This window comes from Anser anser (genome assembly GCF_964211835.1).
Source record: "Anser anser genome assembly, chromosome: 12".
NCBI classification, from domain to species: Eukaryota; Metazoa; Chordata; class Aves; order Anseriformes; family Anatidae; genus Anser; species Anser anser.
The window spans coordinates 2140588-2160000 of NC_139733.1; the positions used below are offsets into that span (position 1 = coordinate 2140588).

Here is a 19413-nt window from a genome sequence, read left to right on the forward strand (position 1 = left end):
TTTTTTTCTTTTTCTTCCTTTTTTTTTTTTTTTTCCCTTCTAGGTCTTTCCTATTATATATGGGACTGACAACATTTCTTAATCAGGAGCTGGATGGAGATTTTGGGGTGGAAGCACACAGGAATCGTACTTTACATGGACACACTCAGGCTAACGCAGCTGCTCTTCCAGCTGCTTGTGTTTGATGCTTTTAAACGTTGCACTGAAGAGTCTGTTAGGGGCTTGACGAAGTTACACTAGACTGTGAATTAGGAGGTTCTTAACTAAACAGAAGAGATTCAGTAATTATCCATTTGAAAATATCCATGTTAGTATCTGAGTATACTCTGATGATGGGGTATAACAGCCTGATTGGGAAGCAGATATATTTTTGACCACTGCAAAGGCAGAAATGTTTAACTATTTGAGAATGTCTGCTATGTTGTAGTGGAAGCAGCAGACAACTTAAAAGCTAATTCCTCCTTAAGCCACTGATGCTATTCATTCCGTAGTGAACACTGTTACCTAATAAACTGAAAACAAAAATTGATTCTGAGCAAGCTCATGAAAAAACTGTGGAAAAAACATGAGTATCTTAACATATACATCAGGAAGATGCCTACTCTTTACACCGCCTTTGAATTGAGAGTGGTTTTCACCTAAAAAATATTAAATTCTGAGCAAGGGGCTATCCAGACCGCCAGGAAGGGGTTGCTGTCAGCCCTCTAATTTGATTTCAAATTTCAATTAAAAAAAAAATAGTTTTCAAGCTCTGTAATAACTACTTGTTGGAATTAGATTTTGAGAGAAAAATGTGAGTAAAATTTTGAACTATATAAAAGAACTATTTTTGATTTGGGGTTATTCTTGCAAAGTAGTAGATGATGCAGATTAGATATGGCACAGTTTAAATGTATGTGCCAGCATCATTCAAATTTTCATGAATTGCATGTTCCAGGACTGAGTTTCCAGATCATCCTAAAAAGCCTTATTTAGGAATCTGCAGTGCTTTTGAAAGTAATATAAGAAAAAAGTCTCATATATTTCTGAACAGGAAATTTTCAGGCATGCTGAACATGGTGCAGGAAATTATGGCGTTGCCAAGTCAGTAGGTGGTATTTTTCCCCCCAAGTCAGTACTGGAATGATACTCAAATGTGTTGACATGGGACCCTGAGCAGGGGCAGTTACTGTTTGTCTGATAAGCCAATGTCCTAAAACATGGTCAATAAAATCCTTTTCTATGTGTTGTTGTGTGTGCTTGTATGTGTGTGGGGGTGTGTAAAGCCCTGGTGTCTTGAATGAGTTCCAATGTGGTTAATTAATTTCTTCCTCAAATAATAATATACATGGCATTTCAACACCTACTAAGAATTAAAAGAGTTAGCAAGGGAAGTATATGGAAGTAACATTTCAGAATTTTGTTTAGAAGGAGCTGAAAAGGATTGTATTTTTCCTCTGTTTAATTTTCTGGATGGCTTTAGTTTTGTTCCTCCTCCAGAAATCATTCTGCTTATCCTTAAAAGTCCTGCTTTTAAAAGTTTGAATCATATCACGTTTTGTACTGTTAAAGTGAAAGCTAAGTATATCTGGAAAACAGAGTTCACTGTTGAAGTGAACATCTCTCTGACAGCAGCTAAATTGAAGAGAAGCAGAAACTCAAAATCCTATTAGTTGTCATTGTGAAGCACTAACTAATAAAAAGTCAAAGCTATTAAAAATATTTAGTATAATTTTAAGGAATGAACAGCAATAAAATGTTATGTAAATGTTTGGATGGTTTGATGATCATATCAATTGAAAGCAAATCCTAATTTCCTATTTCTTATACATTTTGCTTCCAGAAAGGACAACTAAGGGAACCCTACTGCAGCATTAACAGTTTCTTTGTGCAGATTTTACTGCAATCTGGCATCCAAAAGGAGGAAACATTAGAAGTGGTTTATTTATATTTCAGCACCAAATTAGAAAGATGACATCATTCATTTACAGTTCTTATCCCATGACACGTCTAATCCCCAACACCTCATTACAGGGGACACTTTTAGGATTGCGTATATCATCTTGTTTAACTTTTGCATTCTTTTATGGAATACAGTTGAAAGGTAGGAAATTTAAGGCTGTTCATTGATAAGAAAATAAACTAATAAAATCTTAGGAGCTTCCCCAAAGAGGCAGGATATTACAGTGTTTACAGTAAGTGGGTTATTATTTGTCTATTAGTTCTCCATCTTTTCCACTCTCGTTCAAAAAGCCATCCTCTTTGAATGTAAAGACAAACAGGCTAACTATAATGAGTCACACTGATTTTTTTAATTTTTTATTTTGCATTTTTTTAATTTTTTGTAAAATCAGTAGAAATTCATAACTGACATTCATACAGGTCTATGCTTCTATCTTATCCATGATGGAGAAAATGGAATGATCACAACTGTGCAGAAAGTAGTGTTAAAAAACATGAAAAGACACCATATAGTGCCAGCGCAATTCCTGTTTGAAAGAGTCTACTACTTGACCTGTGGAGGAAATCTATTCTGTAACCCACTGAGAAGATGCTCTTCTATTGCTATAGGGATGCCCATAAAGAGTCTAACAGTGGCTAAAGCATGCACACATCTAATCTGTGACTGTTCCTCTATCTTGTTATTATGAATGTGTTATGATTTTTCTTTCTAATCTTAACTTGAACTGAGTGCAAGTGCCCTCCTATAAAATAGTTTGTCTCCCTAATGGTGGTAATGTGAGGTGCTTGAGAAGCATTATGGTAGTTCAAAATAAAATTAATTGCTAATTAATTAATAATTAGCAATAATTAATAACCTTAGGATTTTGTGTTAACCCTGTGGCTCGTAGTTTTCCTCACATTAGATTCTGTTATTTTGAAATATTTTTCAATTTTTCAATTTTTGTAATAATATTTAGTTTTCGCTCGCTCTCTTTTTTTTTTTTTTCTTTCAGAACTCTTTTCTACTTCAGCAAATTCATTAAAATCAGGGAATTAAATGGCAATCTTTTAGTTTTTACATTTTCTATTTATTAATTTATTAAATCAGTGAAAATTTCCAAACAGAGATATGGTATGCGATTGTTCTCATAGGATAATCCGTTTAGGAAGTAAATTTACCACATACTATCCCATGGACATTTCCAGTTGGAATACAGTTAGACCTGCTAGCATAGGAATATAACCAAATAAATGAGTTGTGTTTAAATTCATCTGTTTAATTTGGTCCTTTGGAACTGATTAGTTTGGGCAAAATCCTGGGGTAATGTGTTTTGACAGCATCCTCATTGGAGTTAATATGCATCCTGCCGCCTTGGAGCATGGGTAGAACTGTGACTTTTTGCAATTGACTTCAGACTCTTATCTTTAATGTCCTCCAAAGTGTCTGTGTGCAAAGTAGGCATGTTTGTGCATGACCTACTCAAGTGGTGTCCTCACAGAGAACTGACACAAAGTAGATAATGCTCCTTCAAGTGCAACCTTTCCCCTACAGAAAAAATGTGTCAGGGTTCAGATTAGTTTTTTGAAGATGACATTAAGTGTCTTTAGACTGCGATCTTCCTTTCAGCCATCTACTTAATACTAATTGTATATGCCTCGAATTGATTCTTCAAATTTTGGAAGAGGTCATTGAGAGCTGATGGCATTTTCTTCTTGGTTTTATCAGTGTAAGTAAGTAAAACTTGATTAGAAGTTAACAAGTTTGCCTGAGACAGCCTTCAGTGCTAGTAACAGAAAAAAAAAAGTGCTGTCTCCATTGGTATTGGGCAAGCAGGTAGTAAGATAGTCTTGGTTCTATGACTAAGGTTTGGGATATTCCAGTCTGCATATTTCATGGCATGGAATAGTTGTAATACTGATAAAGGGCAATGATATGTCTTGTTACCTCATGGTGACATCAATTGCATTATCTGTATGAGGCAGTAGCTTAAGCATAGATCTTGTTTTAAAGATTTATATCTAAGACTTACTTTCATTCGGTCCCATAATCACTTATTTGTCTAAGTGTCTGTGTCTGTATCAACTAGACTTAAGATTATTTTAACTTACTGTTTAGCAGGGTGATCCTGGCATACAACTTAAAAAAATAGCTTATATTTAGCTTTTTGCATAACTATTCATTATTGTTGTTGACTTGCCTCAGTAGATAACCGTAAATATTTGAAGAACACATAATATTCCTGTTGGTGAATTTTTGCAAGTTAATTAGTGAGACATAGTAATAGATTGAAGAAAAAAAAGACAAATGTTCTAAAATATCAAATTTAGGGAAGTTGAATGTGTTTGTTGAAGCCCTTCAAACACAACATCCTTAATCATATCCTTTCCCGACTTCTTTGTGCAATTCTATATATGTGAAAACTGAGACAGATGTGTTCACATGCTTTGTTATCTTTTTCTATTTCTGTTTCCTTTTCTTCATGAGCCAGCAGGCCTGACTTCTACTGTTAGATCCTTGCACCTACCGAAAAAAGAGTGAAGGAAGAGCTAAGATCTTGCCAAAACAGTATTGAATTAATATATTCCATCATGTAATAAATTGTCTCGCTTTACATCCTAAATAGACACAAAACAGAATGAAACTTATGGCAGATAACTATGATGATGACCATCACCATTACCACCACCATCACCACCACCACCACCACCGATCTCCTGGGAGGCCACAACACTCCAACCACAGACCTTCTCCAGATCAGGTCAGTCACCTTTTCTCAACTTCAGTTTTACACTTTTACTATTTTGATACTTCAAGGTGAAACAAATATTCCAAAGAAATAATGAGCAATGTAAGTGATATGTTCTTTGAACAGAAATTAATAGCTCTGGTATTTACTTCCATGCCTGAAAGAATCTAAACATTTTGACTTTTTGTCTGGTGCTTTATATTTCTCTTCTCTATCTTTTTTAAAAGTTCCACAGCTATTTTCAGCATTTCATAATTCAACTTTTAGAGTAGAAAAGCAGTGGAAATTCTCATAACTAGAGTGATTTCAGAAGTATCCACTTTGGGGTTTATTTATTTATTTGTTTATTTAAAGTAAATGTATAAATCATTAGTATCTTAAAACTTATGCAGCTTTTCCCTCTGCCAACTTGTAAACCCCTAGTTCTAAACTGTTTTGAATGTATTTTTCTGTTGAAGCTATCAAATATCAGGTATAGTTTAAAATCAAGTGATACATTTTTAACTAGGCATGATGAACAAAATTTCAAGATGTTTTATTTTAAAAATGCTTAATGATTCAGTATTCTTCTTATAATATTATCCTTTTTAGAGTCCTGTGTTACAGGGCTGTCCTAATAAAATGGTCTTCTAAGGTCTGTAGATTGAGAATGGTGACATTGTTCAATTTGGAAATGGAACAATGGGAACTGGGAACCTTTTCCCCCAGTAGAAAAATAATCCCTAAGCCCAACACTGTTTTGATTTTGTAAATTTCAATATTTGTATACAAATAAATACAAATTTTAACATCTAAAACATTTTTTTAAAATACAAAACTCATTTGTTTTTATTGGTAGTAGTTTAGAACGTTAATGAAAGTTAAGTGAAAAGTAAAATGCAGAACTATTAAAACAAGTTGATTGTCACAGTTTTAAAGTAATAACAGTTATACAATATATGTTTGGAATTAAGAGGTCATGATGTTCTGTGGTTTATTAGCATTGCAACTGTCCTTTTTAATAATGCAGCATAGTTTTTCACATAATGTTGCTGTTCCTTCGGTAGGAAGAAATTTGCTAAGTGTCCAGTGTGCAACCTCAGTTTTATTTTTTGATGGGTTTGAAACAGATGTTTCTGAACAGAAAATGCTAGACCTCTTAATTTTGGAAGACCAGATCCACCAAAAACAATGTATCTGTTTTAATTTTATAATATTGATAATAATGGTATTATTGCTATTATTAACAATTATGTATTGCTATATTTATTATTATAATAGTATAGTTACTAGTTACATTAAATTATCATAACATTATAGTATTAAAAACAATTGAATTATTTATCCATCATGTAATTCTATAAATTACACATTGTATTTGTGTACATACACACCAAAATAGTATTTTAAATTCTAGTGACAACTTAATCTGTCCCTTCAAATCCCCTTCTGCCAGCAGCCATGTTTTTACGGTCCTTTATTAAGTATCTGTATCAGATACTCAACAATTTGTTATATTATAGAATGATGTGTGTGTACATGAATGTGTGTATGTATGTAAAAAAAATGCCACACCACAGGGAATACAAATGAAAGAAACTAGCCCTAGGAGATGAAATTTCAAGAAACAAACTTCTAATTTTGGAATTAAAACATACATGTAAGCCATGCTGCCAATATGTCATATGTTTCCAGCTGCTACTGGGTGACACTATTCCATTTCAAATTTTAAATTGCTTTGTATGGTGAGCTTGTCAGTTATGGATAGATGCCCTCCTGAAGATGACATTCAAATTTTAAGATAGACTTCTTTTCATGACTTGACTCTCTTTAGCGTACTACAATGGGTGAGAGTTGAAAACTGTACAAGTCTGGGGAGGAACTCAGTCAGGGTAGGACAAGGAAGAAAGGTATTCATATATGGATATACCTAGAGTTGGAAAAAACAATCTTTAGAAGCAAATAACTATTTTCCAGGTAGGGAACCCTGGGGAAAAATAAAACTTTTTTTTTCTCTGAAAAATCCTTGTGTGCTGTTAAATTCATTCATAATTTCATAACGCCTGGGCTGAAATAAAAGGAAAAAAAACAGTGGTGAAGTTATAACTGAGATGTGTGATACACTACTTAGTCAGGAATAGGAGACAAATAGGCAAATTAAGCTTTCTTAGGATGACCACTAGAGCTCTACTAGCAGCAGGAACTGGTAAGTACAAGAAAGATCAATTTATTGAATACCAACTGAAAAACAAACAAAAAAACAACAACAACAACAAAATCAAAACCAAAATAACACAAAACCTAGACAATATAACATTGAAGTTCTTGGAACATGTTAAGAACTTTTGGAAAGAAAACTTTCAAAGGATATTAAGGACAACAACTACTATCTAGTTGTAGTTCTGATTCTGATTAACAGAGATAAGTTGGCTGACTATATATAAGAGAAGGCAAAATATTCTAAAAATGACCATGAACATTTGGCTTTTTGCAAGAAACAGAATGAACAGAACAGAATGAAGGCAAGATGTGTGGAAAAAAAAAAAGAAAGAAAAGAAACAACTACCTCTGTGTTACAAGCTAACATTTAGTGAAAGAGACTCTTTTCAATGCACAATAACAGGTTATTCAGAGAAAAGAACAGATAAGAAAAAAAAAGAAAAATCTGTATCAAAACTTCTTCAAGAATGTATAAAAAAATTAAACATTATGAATGATGGAAATGATTAAAGATAAAGTAGACAAGTATAAAGAAGGTATAAAAGGTAGATACGGATGCAATCAGAAATACTAATATGCAAATAACTAATAATAATAACTAGCAAAAGAATGAAAAGCAGCAAGAAAAGACCCTATAAATATAGCAAAAAGGGCAACCTTTCTTGAAAAAAAAGGACACAAGTTGTTTATGCTTATGTGTTCTGGACTTTTTAATTTAAGTCTTAGTTTAAAAAACAACAACAAAAAACTTTAAAAATCTTTAATAACCTTTAATAGTAATTTTGCTATTTAGTGCAGTTACACAACAAGGCACAATTTTCAGGGAAAAACGAGGGATTAACAATCCATAAATAAAATAGTTGCATTCCCATTGGGAGAAGCCAATATATTTTGTTGTAGGGAGTATAAAATAGTAGCTGAAGTAGTCTCTGAACTATCTATGATTGTATTCAACAACTCTTGTATTGGACAAAAGGGACCCTAGGAGGATAAAGGCAAACACAGTACTTTACAAGTAAAACATATGGAGATTGATTTATCACTTTATTTTACATACTGTAAAAATTATGGAATAAATTATTAATCAGTGAGTCAATAGAAACCCAGTAGTCTCTTTACTGTTAATTTTCAGTAGCTTGGTGTCTGTATCAGACTGCATGATGTTATGTACCTATCTATATATATGTATCTATCCTAATGTTTATCAAATCATGTTATGCTTGCTTTGCTGTTATTTTTCCTAAAAGTTACCTGATCGTTTCCTAATCACGTAAATCAACCTGATAGTTGATTACTATAATAAAACAGATAAGCTAGTCTTAAGTTGCATTCTTGAAGGTATGAAATGATGTATCTCTATGTACTCATTTTATTCTTGCACTCTTGTGACAGTTTTGGACCACAGTCTAAAACAGGATGCAGGTCTAGATGGCCCTTACATAGCATGGCCATTCTAAATTTAGTCTGTATTTGTCAATGACGAAGTATGTCAGGCAAATCTAATTTCCTTTCATATGGTTAACTGGCTTTGTGGCTAAAGAAGAAAATAGTAGCTGTGACATACTTTAAATTTGTAAGGGTTTGACACTGTACTATCATATATTTGTAATAACTAGGAGAGTGAAATGCATTACAATGATAAAAGCTATAACAATAAATAATATAATTTTAATTGAATTATGCATGAAATCAGCATGAGATGACTGTGCAACTGATATAAATAGCATGCTACGTAAAAAATTTCAGTTACTCATTGTCAGACAGGAGGGACATTTGCAGCAGGATGCTAAGAAGTCTGTCCTTTATCCACCTTTGTGGAGTATTTTTTAGAAATTATTTCAGTGATTAAATAGGAAGAACACATTTACTGTTGGTAATGAACGAAGCTGAAAGAAACTGCAGGCATAGTAGGAGCAGATAACCTGCTCAATAAACTGTTCCAGTCTCAATAAACAGCTCAAGTCTTAATAAACTGGAGAGAAAGTCTGAAATGAGTAAACTGAAGTTCAGTAAAAAGAAGTCCATTTGGAAGAGAAACTTCACATGTACTGAGGCGATACAATTGCAAAAGAAATATAATCTGGATTGCAAGCAGTATATGGCAACAATGGAATACCATTGCAGTGAAGTTAGATCTAATTCTGTAATGGGATGTAATGCTGGAAAAGAAGCAGGAAGTAATTATTCTGTTCTTTTGAGCACTGGTGAGACCTCATCTGAAAATGTGTATACAGTTGTGAACACCATGCTTTAAGAAAGATAGACAAATTGGAAAGGGACAAAAGGAGAGCAATAAGAATGATAGGAGTTTTAGAAAACATGACCTATGAGGAAGGCTTAAAGAACTGGGTTTGTTTAGTCTAGAAAGTTCTAAAGGCGAGTCATAAGTCTTCTAATACGTAAAATGTTGTTGTAAAGAAGACGATGATCGATTGTGTTCCAGTGCCCACTGTAGAAAGACTAGGAGTGGTAAATTTAATTTATACCAAGAATAACTAGGTTAGCCATTTAAAAAAGAAAACAAAACAAAAAAACACATCTTCTTAACTATGTGTGTAACAAATCTATAAGTCAAAAGAAACATGAACATTCTTTAATGTGGATGTAATAGAAGCTCATTTCTTGGAAATTTTAGAGAACAGGTTAGACAAATATCTGTTGCACATGATAACAGCTTTACTTAATCTCGTGTTGGTGCACTGAGCTTGGATGAGATGTTCTCCTGAAGTACTGCCATTCTTAAATTTCCAGACTGTGAACAGTGGATTAACCTAGCAAAAGTTTAATTGTAAGGCAAACAAATAGGAGTTTCATAGCAAAATCCTGGCTGAATAGTCTTTCTGAGAACAGCAAAGTCAATGATAATTATGAGTGAACTCAAGTAATTGCTTTAGCTTATGTTTTTCAATAATAATAATAATAATTATTATTATTATTTACTATGTTGTATTATTTAGCATTCCATACAGCACTTTTTTTTTTTTAATGGCAATTTGATTGCCATGTGCCATGCAAACCTGTATTTTCCATTCAATAGTGTATTAAACGTAAATTCTAGATATGTAGTTTTTGGTGACTGTGGTCCAACCCACTGTTGATGGTGTGAAACAACAGAACAAATTGGAAAAATAATAAACTTGCAAATGATCCCAGGGCATTTTTTATTTTGTAAGAAAAAAAGGATGTGGTGTTTATTGTAAGATAAATGCCATTTAATTTTGTACATGTTAGGGAAGGTTTTTGAAAGTTTTCTCAGAAATCCCAGAGAAGGAAGAGGCTGTTAAACATGCAAGGTTAATGTTGAAACATTTCCCATTTCTGTGTATAACATTGGATTTTCTAACTTATGTTGCTACATTTATGTAAAGAAATACTTGTATGCTACGAGATATGGTGGTAAAAGTATGTGCATGTGTATTTTAATACATATTTTTAAGGAAGAATAAGATGTTTCACACTTACTGATGTAAAGCACTGTGACTCTATACCCCCTTTAAAGAGGGTGGTGTATCACCAGTCTCTTGGAAGAAAAATATACATATATCCTACTGGAAACAGGAATCCTTTTTGTGTGCGCTATTTGGTTCAGCTATTGATATTTTGTTTTTATGATCATGTTTTCATTATAATTGTTATTCAATATCATATCCATCTATGGGCATTGTACAGCATCATAGTTCTAGAATTAGAAATAGGGTCTCCAATTTCTCTTGAAGGAATTGGTTGTGCACTGTTCTCAGATATAATAGATGTAACAAGCTTTTTCTCTTTTTATGTGATTAGGTCTGTCTGCTGCTAGAGAACAAAACCAGGTTTTCAACCACTTCTTGCCTCTATCCGCTCTTTTTTCACACTGCTGTTTAGAGAGAAATATGAGTTGGAAATCTATTTTGCCCCTGGACCTTAAGTCTGGGGAAGATACGAAAACTTCATAAGCAGTAGGATGATTCTAACTCTCCTCTGCCCATACATATAGTCACGTTACAGGGAGTCACAATGTGTTCCCTAGTTATGTTGGTACATCTGATTTTTATTTGATACAAACAAATTTCCATGAAGTGAGTGCTACTATATCAGTAACATTGCAATTTTAACCATTTTACTAGTCTTTAAAACACTTGTAAAAAAAAGGCAACCAGGCGATCAGGCCCAGTCAGCATGGGTTTATGAAAGGTGGGTCCTGCTTGATGAACCTGATCTCCTATGACCAAGTGACGCGCTTGGTGGATGAGGGGAAGGCTGTGGATGTGATCTACCTTGACTTCAGTAAGGCTTTTGACACCATTTCCCACAACATTCTCTTCAAGAAACTGGCTGCTCGTGGCTTGGACTGGCGTACGCTTTGTTGGGTTAAAAACTGGCTGGATGGCCGGGCCCAAAGAGTTGTGGTGAATGGAGCCAAATCCAGCTGGAGGCCAGTTACTAGTGGAGTCCCCCAGGGCTCAGTGCTGGGGCCAGTCCTCTTTAATATCTTTATCGATGACCTGGATGAGGGGATTGAGTGCACCCTCAGTAAGTTTGCAGATGACACCAAGTTAGGTGCGTGTCAATCTGCTCGAGGGAAGGAAGGCTCTGCAGGAGGATCTGGATAGGCTGGACCGATGGGCTGAGGTCAACTGCATGAAGTTCAACAAGGCCAAGTGCCGGGTCCTGCATCTGGGGCGTAACAACCCCAAGCAGCGCTACAGGCTGGGAGATGAGTGGTTGGAAAGCTGCCTGGCAGAGAAGGACCTGGGAGTACTGGTTGATAGTCGGCTGAATATGAGCCAGCAGTGTGCTCAGGTGGCCAAGAAAGCCAACAGCATCCTGGCTTGCATAAGAAGCAGTGTGGCCAGCAGGTCTAGGGAGTTGATTGTCCCCCTGTACTCGGCTCTGGTGAGGCCGCACCTCGAGTATTGTGTTCAGTTTTGGGCCCCTCTCTACAAGAAGGACATGGAGGTGCTCGAGAGAGTCCAGAGAAGGGCAACGAAGCTGGTGAGGGGTCTGGAGAACAAGTCTTACGAGGAGCGGCTGAGGGAGCTGGGGTTGTTTAGCCTGGAGAAGAGGAGGCTCAGGGGAGACCTCATCGCTCTCTATAGGTACCTTAAAGGAGGCTGTAGAGAGGTGGGGGTTGGTCTATTCTCCCACGTGCCTGGTGACAGGACGAGGGGGAATGGGCTAAAGTTGCGCCAGGGGAGGTTTAGGTTGGATGTTAGGAAGAACTTCTTTACTGAAAGGGTTGTTAGGCATTGGAATGGGCTGCCCAGGGAGGTGGTTGAGTCGCCATCCCTGGAGGTCTTTAAAAGACGTTTAGATGTAGCCCTTAGTGATATGGTTTAGTAGAGGACTTGTTAGTGTTAGGACAGAGGTTGGACTAGATGATCTTGGAGGTCTCTTCCAACCTAGACGATTCTGTGATTCTGTGAAAAGATAATTTTGCAGTTTCGCACTACAAATTTAAATTTATTCTCTTCAGTTTGGGTTTGAGAGTTGGCAAACTTTCTTAAATTTCACCTGAAAATATTTTGGCAGTCAGTGGGTATCCTGGAGTGCGGGTGTAGTGTTCTTAGCAAGAATATAACTTAATTTAATAAACATTCTGTACTAGCTTCAGTTTCCAAGGGGTTGTAATATGTAGCCTGTTGTAGAGTGCATTACAGTAATCTAATCTGTATTTTTGCATCCAATATCTCTCTGGAACAGACAAAAGACATATCTAGATAAATTTGAACTTCTAGAACATATCCAGATAAATTTGAACTTCTAGAACTTCTAGAAACCATCCTGCCCGATAGCCTAGATAGCATCATCACGAAGCTTCCTGTCCAACTTCCCAGCTCTCTTTCGCTTCTCACTTCTAAACGCTTACCCTTTTTCCTCAGTAACTTTTTCCCTGGGCCCCTTTTGCCAATGTCATTCTTCAGTTTTCTTCCTTGTATTGAAAATATTGTGGAGGAAGTGCCTGTCTGTATCACAAAAGTGAACATGCTGTTGAAGCGAAGTGATGTTACTGAAGAAAGTTGATAGAAATAGACACAATATTATTTCCTACCAAAGGTGCCTTTCTGTACTGCACTCCTTTTGTCTTTCTTGTCTTACTTTCAGAATTGTAACAAATAGAGAATGCTGTCTCAGAAACCACAAGCCTGGTCAAATTGAGACATCTCATTCCCTTTTGGTTTTGTAATCTCAGATTCCTTTCTGCCCCTCCAATTTTGTATAGTATTCTGACTTTTAGGCTGATAGACCACAGTCACTCATATTCACTTACTATTAATTTCCCTTGGCATTTTACATTTCTTGTTATCTCTGAAGCATTCCTTAACTTATTGTCATGTATGACAGATCTCCAGCTCTAGAATGGTCTCCACATAAAAAAACAGCATTCTTTTGCTGTCACCCAGGTCTTTATTGTTAAGATTCATAACATCTTTTCTATGTGGTTAAAAGGTCCTGAGTTCAAGTTGCTGTTTGTGGACTACGTGGTACAAAATGTACTTGATTATTTAAATTAAAAACAGGATCTCTCTATAAAAAAGGGAATTAGAAGAAGTTATGTAGGTAAGCTGGGACATTTATGTTTCTAGGCTATACTTCAGTTAGTTTGACAGCATTCTTAATATGAAGTTATATATTTGAGAGGCCATATGAAGAATTTGATTCTGTGTCCAAACAGTGGAAGACTAAAGGTAAGACATCCAAAGAATTTTCATACTTTAGGACTTCATTGTCAATCCTGATGACTATATGAACTATCAAATCTTCTTACTGCTTAAAGAGCTGGAGATTTTGAGAGACATAAAATGCAAGGTGTTTCTCATTTCATGAGTTCCCTGAATGCCAAAGCTGTTGTTGAGTCAAAGTCGTATGCTTCACTTCATGATCACCAAGGCTACAAATTTATTTTAATTTTGTTTTATGATGACAGATGATATTGTCATAAAAAGGATTTAGATTTTGAGAAAGTATCAATATCATAAGCTGTGCTATAAAACTGTAAGATCTGTCTGCTTTCCAGAAAGTTGGCCCTGTTCTTAAAAGCTGTAATTGAGGATGGAATGTCACGTGGTGGTGTATGCATGTAGCCTGTCCTTTTACATCTTTTTAATCCAGTCTGGCTGCACAGAGATTGTGTTCCTATCAAAAACATTTTTGATGGCACTTCTACAAGGCAGTGGTGGTTAGAAGTAGATAATTACAAACTCACAATCATAATTTCCATTATTCTGTTTTTCTGAAATCTCAGCAAAGCGGCCAAAAATATAGTTCAAGGTTTCCGAACTATCCTTTTATCAAAAGGAAAAGTCCTCCTCACTAAGACATTGATGTGGCAGTGCGTATCCATGAAGTTTCTGTTAATAACATTCTCCAGTAAGGAAGTCAACTTGTTTTTAAAGAACTGTCTATCTGATATCTGTCTTAGTATTAGATCCACATAGTTTTAAAAATCTTTTCTCGTTAATTTGAGAAAAGAAATTGAATGCAGTGATGCATGAAACTTAACAGTCTAACTGTTATAAAATAGTACTGTACGACTTCTTTTTGCAAGTTTTAGAAGACCATGTGCTGTTAGACAGTGTTTATTGATTTGTGAAGTGGTGACTGATCTTGGAAACAGCTCATCAGCTGGAACTGCTAAATATTCTTGAAGTTGCTGAAAGAAGAAATGTGAAAAACACAGTACAGTTCAGATGAGTTTTTGTTTGAGGTGGATGACTTTGAAATCAGAGCCATAGGACAGTCGAATAATGATTGTTATTTTAGTGTCTGGATCCTGACTGGCAAATCACTGTATTGATCCATATATAATTTTAGGGGAAAAGAGTACATGCTACTTTGTTTATTTTGGCAGCCCTGGCTATTAGCACAATGCCTTATATTCTGTGGCAATACTGGAATGTTGCCAACCTTAAACTCCTGAATACGCCCCAGGAATACTGAAACTGGGATTTGTCTTTAAAACAAAAACAAAACAAAACAAAACAAAACAAAAAGCCCACAACTTTAGAAGGTGATCAAACATAACAACAACAAAAGGTTATTTAGGTTATTTTAGCATATTCAAATGACCATGATTGTTTGAAAACTGTGAAATTATTCACATTTCCTTAGATCATGAATAGAAAGTCCAATCTCAGCAGAAGTTCAGTGTGTATGGAAAACTGAATTATCATATTAGGGACGTTTCTGCAACATCAAAACTTTGTCTTTCAGTTGTTCGGGAAAGAAACAAAACTAAGCGGAAAACCCTAAAGTACCAGTGTTTTAGTGTATAAAAGAAGTGATATGATATAGCTGTTTAATGCAGTAAATCAGAATTACTGGCTCCTTCCCTGACCCAGATTTTGTTTAATATCTGTGTTTCTTTATCCTGTATGTTTACACATTGTATTTGGGCAGGTGTGGGCTTGCTCTTGTCTGTTCACTAAATGTACATGAGCTTGTTCTGCTGGTGCCTCAAGCTGCAAGGAAGCACGCAATTGCGTTAGTACAGTGCTGAGCCTGCACTAAGCTCATTGGAGTCACATGGATTTATTTAATTTAGGAATCTGGGCAGGGCAAGGTTTGCTTGTCGGTACATTCAATATAAACAATCCCAGGCATATCCACTCTAAATAACTAGCATCGTGCTGAATTAATTACTGCTTACAGATCTAAGAAGCGCTGTGCAAATTAGTCACATAAATACTTTCACATTTTTAAGTATTTCCTCTAATTTTTCATCTTTGCTATGCATATTCTCCCTCTGGAACAAAGAACTTGTGATTCACATCACAGAGTGCTGAGACATGTTGAAGTGAATGTAATAAAATCCTATTTATATCCTGGTCACACTTAAAAAGTCAGTTCTCCTATTAAATTTTATGCAGTTATCATAGCTATATTGTTTATTATAAACACGTTCCTAAATGGCAAATGCGTTTCTTCTAATGAGGATGTTGTTTTTGTTTAGAATTTCCCAGAACCAATAAGTCTTATCATATGCTCATTTCGATAGATACAAGATTTTTGCCTCTGATGTCTAGCAAGCTATTTCTATCTACTTTAACCTAAAAAGAAAACCAAAGTGTTTTTCCATAGAAACTTGCAGCCCAGATTATAAGGATAACGAGAGTGGTTTCAGACATAAATTTCTTTGTAGATTGCATCATACCTGTGATGGAGAAAAAGAAAGAGCCTTGAAATATGAGTCTGCTCCAAGTTGAAATTTGTCTTTCAGGGCTTCTCTAGTTCTTAGTTTTGGTATATTACTATTTACAGTAACAAATGTGTTCAGTTTCTTATGTTATTTGTATAAAAGCCAATAGAAATGTGTAATATTTGTGAATGCTTTTGTTATTTTTACCTCTTAATTGTGATTACATTGTATCCAGATGGTTTTTCAAATACCTTTTAATCATATTAAATTCATAATTTGACTAAGAGGCCAGCTAAACTGGAGTAGTATTAAAAGTAACAAGTAGAATGCAGGTTTTGCTGTCTATGATACCTCCAGGAGATGGATTTTGTACATTGAAAAGTTATACCTCTCCTTTGCTTACAGAAATGAATTTATTTTATGTTTTGAGGTTTAATGAATGTGATATAATGTATACATACTGCTCAGTGTGTATATTTATATATATATCTATATTTATATGTTAACTTTGCAGTCTTTTCCACATATGGAAGAATTTTTTGAGATCATGTTTAGCTGTAGAAACCTCTCCCCCTCACTTCCCCTGAATGTGTGTGTTAGAATATACAACACTTATATAGAGGTTTACATTTATCTTATATTTCTTACTAGAAAAATTAGCTGCCACCATCATAGTCTAAAATAGGTCTTTAGACCAGATGAGAGAGCCAAAAATGCATTTCTGGGAGACAGTAACTCGATAACAAAAGTTGCATATCTGGCACTGGTTACTTAAGTGAGATAACATGTCACAGGCTTTCACTACAAAGGGGACCATAAATTTTTGCATCACAAATCTGATTTCACGGACCACTTCTTGTAAGAAGCATTGGGTTTCTGCTTCATCTAGTGATAAAGCTTTAAAATGTATGAGTATCTGGTGAAACATCTTATTCATGTTAATGCTAGTCTGGGTGTTGTAAAGAAACCACCTTCTGCCTACCTGCATCACCAGTATTTATGTTTGACTGTAACCTAACTATATACAATTGGAACAAATGGTGAGATGGGCTTTATTGTCATTCTCATAACTAGATGATGCACCAGTGACCAGGATGATGCAGTTGTGACCACTTCTGTTATGGTTAGGTTTGAAAATAGACCTGTGACATAAATCCATATTACTGAAGCCATTTTTAATATTTATTCAACTGTCTGAATATAAAAATGAAACAAAATACAGAGCTTCAAAAATTCTGCCCATTCATTTGAATGAATCCACTGTTAGGCTTTCTCCTTTCCACTTACAGGCTCACTGCTTCAAATCATTCATGCATAAAACTTTTCTGTAGTCAGTTGTTTCATGCATGGAGAGTTTGTGAGATTAGTCCTCAGCTGTGTTTGCTCCTGTTATGTTTCCAAGAAATTGAGTACCAGATAAAAGTCTCTCTAAGCTCTAAAAGATTCTGATTTTAGGGTAAGTTCTTGAATTGAAAGAAATATTATTACTTAGCAGGTAGATTTCTGTGTCACAAATGGAAATTAAAGTTTGGAAATGTAATTGTTTGCTGTAAGTAGGACAGTTTCACAGTCCAGAGCCAGCAGTTACATGTTTAATGACCCATTAATAGCCACAGATAATAAGAAGAGTAGGGTAAATCTATCATCAGAAAGTTAGTTCAAGAGATGAGCAGGTTATCACTGGATTTATTTAACTCAAGTTAAGACATTAATTCTTAGCATGCCGGCACATGAAAGGGAAATGTGATGAGCCTTGTCAGGAAGGGTCTTCTGTTTGTGGGAAGAGAGCCAGCAAAGCTTAACTCATAAAGTTTTAAATGTTGCCTGTGTTGCAAAAGTTTTTGTATAAAAGGAGATTAGGATTTTTGATTTTTTTTTTAATTTAAAGAATTGATTTTATAAATATATTTGAATGCCATAAATGTGAGGGGGTATGCAGTACTTCAGTTTCATTGATGTATTTTCTATCTGCTTCTTGAGTCAAATTCACTGTCTTCTTCACATCAGATAACCAAATTTTATATACCAGTGGGCCTCATAGTAATACAGAATTTTGCAGTCTTGGAGTACGTATACATTAGAGTTCTAGTTATGATCAAGATTACATATTTTGAGGAAATCTCTTGATTATTCCTACTTACTGCACTGTGGTTTGTAACCAGAAGCAGTTTTGGAGTGGACACCCTGAATTCTTTTTTGAAGAAGTTCATCTGAAAGATGCATTTCAGGAGGTCACCCACCACAGTTCAGTGCTAATGGGAATTCAGTCTTGGAGCAAAATTAATTCAGAATACCCCCCAAGATACATATATTGTAGAGATACCACTTTTCAGTACCAGTTGTATTTCTCTGTAGATCTGTTGTTATTGCAACACAACACTAAATATAACTTGTTGCAACTGTTTTGCATTCACTGGTAATAAAGGGTATGCTACGTGCAGAGTAGTTATGAATAGGCATATAATTTCTGGCATCTGATATATTACAATTTGTTATCTACATGATCTAATCTACATGATCTAATTATCATGTAGATGGTAATTACAGTTATCCTTTGTTTCTAACCTGCTATGTAATGTAGCCCATTTTATCTGAAGGCCAGTGTGGCAAATTTACTACTGAAACTGATGCACCATAAAGAACTGGAAGCTGAGAAATATACCTGCAAAGCTTGTGTTGAGCTACACTTCTGTATTAAAACAAAAGACATCTTTACACAAGTTTTCAACACCTTGGTATAGTGTTTTCAAAGGACTGTTCTCTAAGTTCTTCATCTTGCTATTTTGAAGGCAGTTGAATTTTTGATGTTATGTTTTGTAGCAATTGGATAAGAACAGTAAATCCTATTTAGTGACAGGAGATGTTTCTTTTTAAGATGCTGAGCAAATACGATAAGTAGCACACAGAAAAGACTAGCAAAAGGATGGCACAAAATCAGTGAATTAATAATCAATAAATAGTCCATTTGCAGTGGTTTTCATAGTATTTGAGAGTCTAAATTAAGTCTAAATTAAAGACTTGCATGTCATTTCTAAAAATACAAGGCAATCAATATAATAAATAGTTTGAATTCATAATAATTTTACAATAATTATCAATTCAAATGGTATTTCTTGACTTTCTTCCCTTTTTGAATGTCTTTAATTCAGATTTTGCTTTCCAGTTTCTGACATTGAGCTGCTATTCTTGACCCTATAAACCAATGAAAGATCCAAGTTTAAAAAGCAGCTAATGTACACAAACATTAATCAAAAAATGCTTGATTATAGTTTATTGTTTGAAATAGCCATAGATTAATGATTCTGTAGGATACACACTGATATGGAAGACTAAGCATTCTGCTGGAAACCTCTGATCCAATATTAATAAATGATAAGGCATAACTGCAGCTTTTATTTTGCTTCACAGTGCATCAGGACTGCAAAA

The 19413-nt window shown here is 35.0% G+C and overlaps 1 protein-coding gene across 29 annotated transcripts in view; it reads left to right on the plus strand.

Annotated features, from left to right (window-relative positions):
• ERC2 (ELKS/RAB6-interacting/CAST family member 2) overlaps window positions 1-19413 on the plus strand; it is a 525223-nt gene that overhangs the window by 385636 nt on the left and 120174 nt on the right. For 25 of the 29 annotated variants that reach the window (XR_014571289.1, XR_014571290.1, XR_014571291.1 and 22 more), the window contains one exon: window positions 4548-4682. The exons of 2 other annotated variants lie outside the window; for them this stretch is intronic. Coding sequence is in view for 20 of the 27 variants with exons in the window: in XM_083795056.1 (XP_083651182.1) it covers window positions 4548-4682 (135 nt within the window). In the remaining 7 variants the exon portion in view is untranslated. Of the gene's footprint in view, window positions 1-43; window positions 2934-4547; window positions 4683-5716; window positions 6100-19413 lie in introns of those variants that run through there. 2 more of the 29 variants (XM_083795052.1, XM_083795054.1) reach the window with 2 other exon arrangements.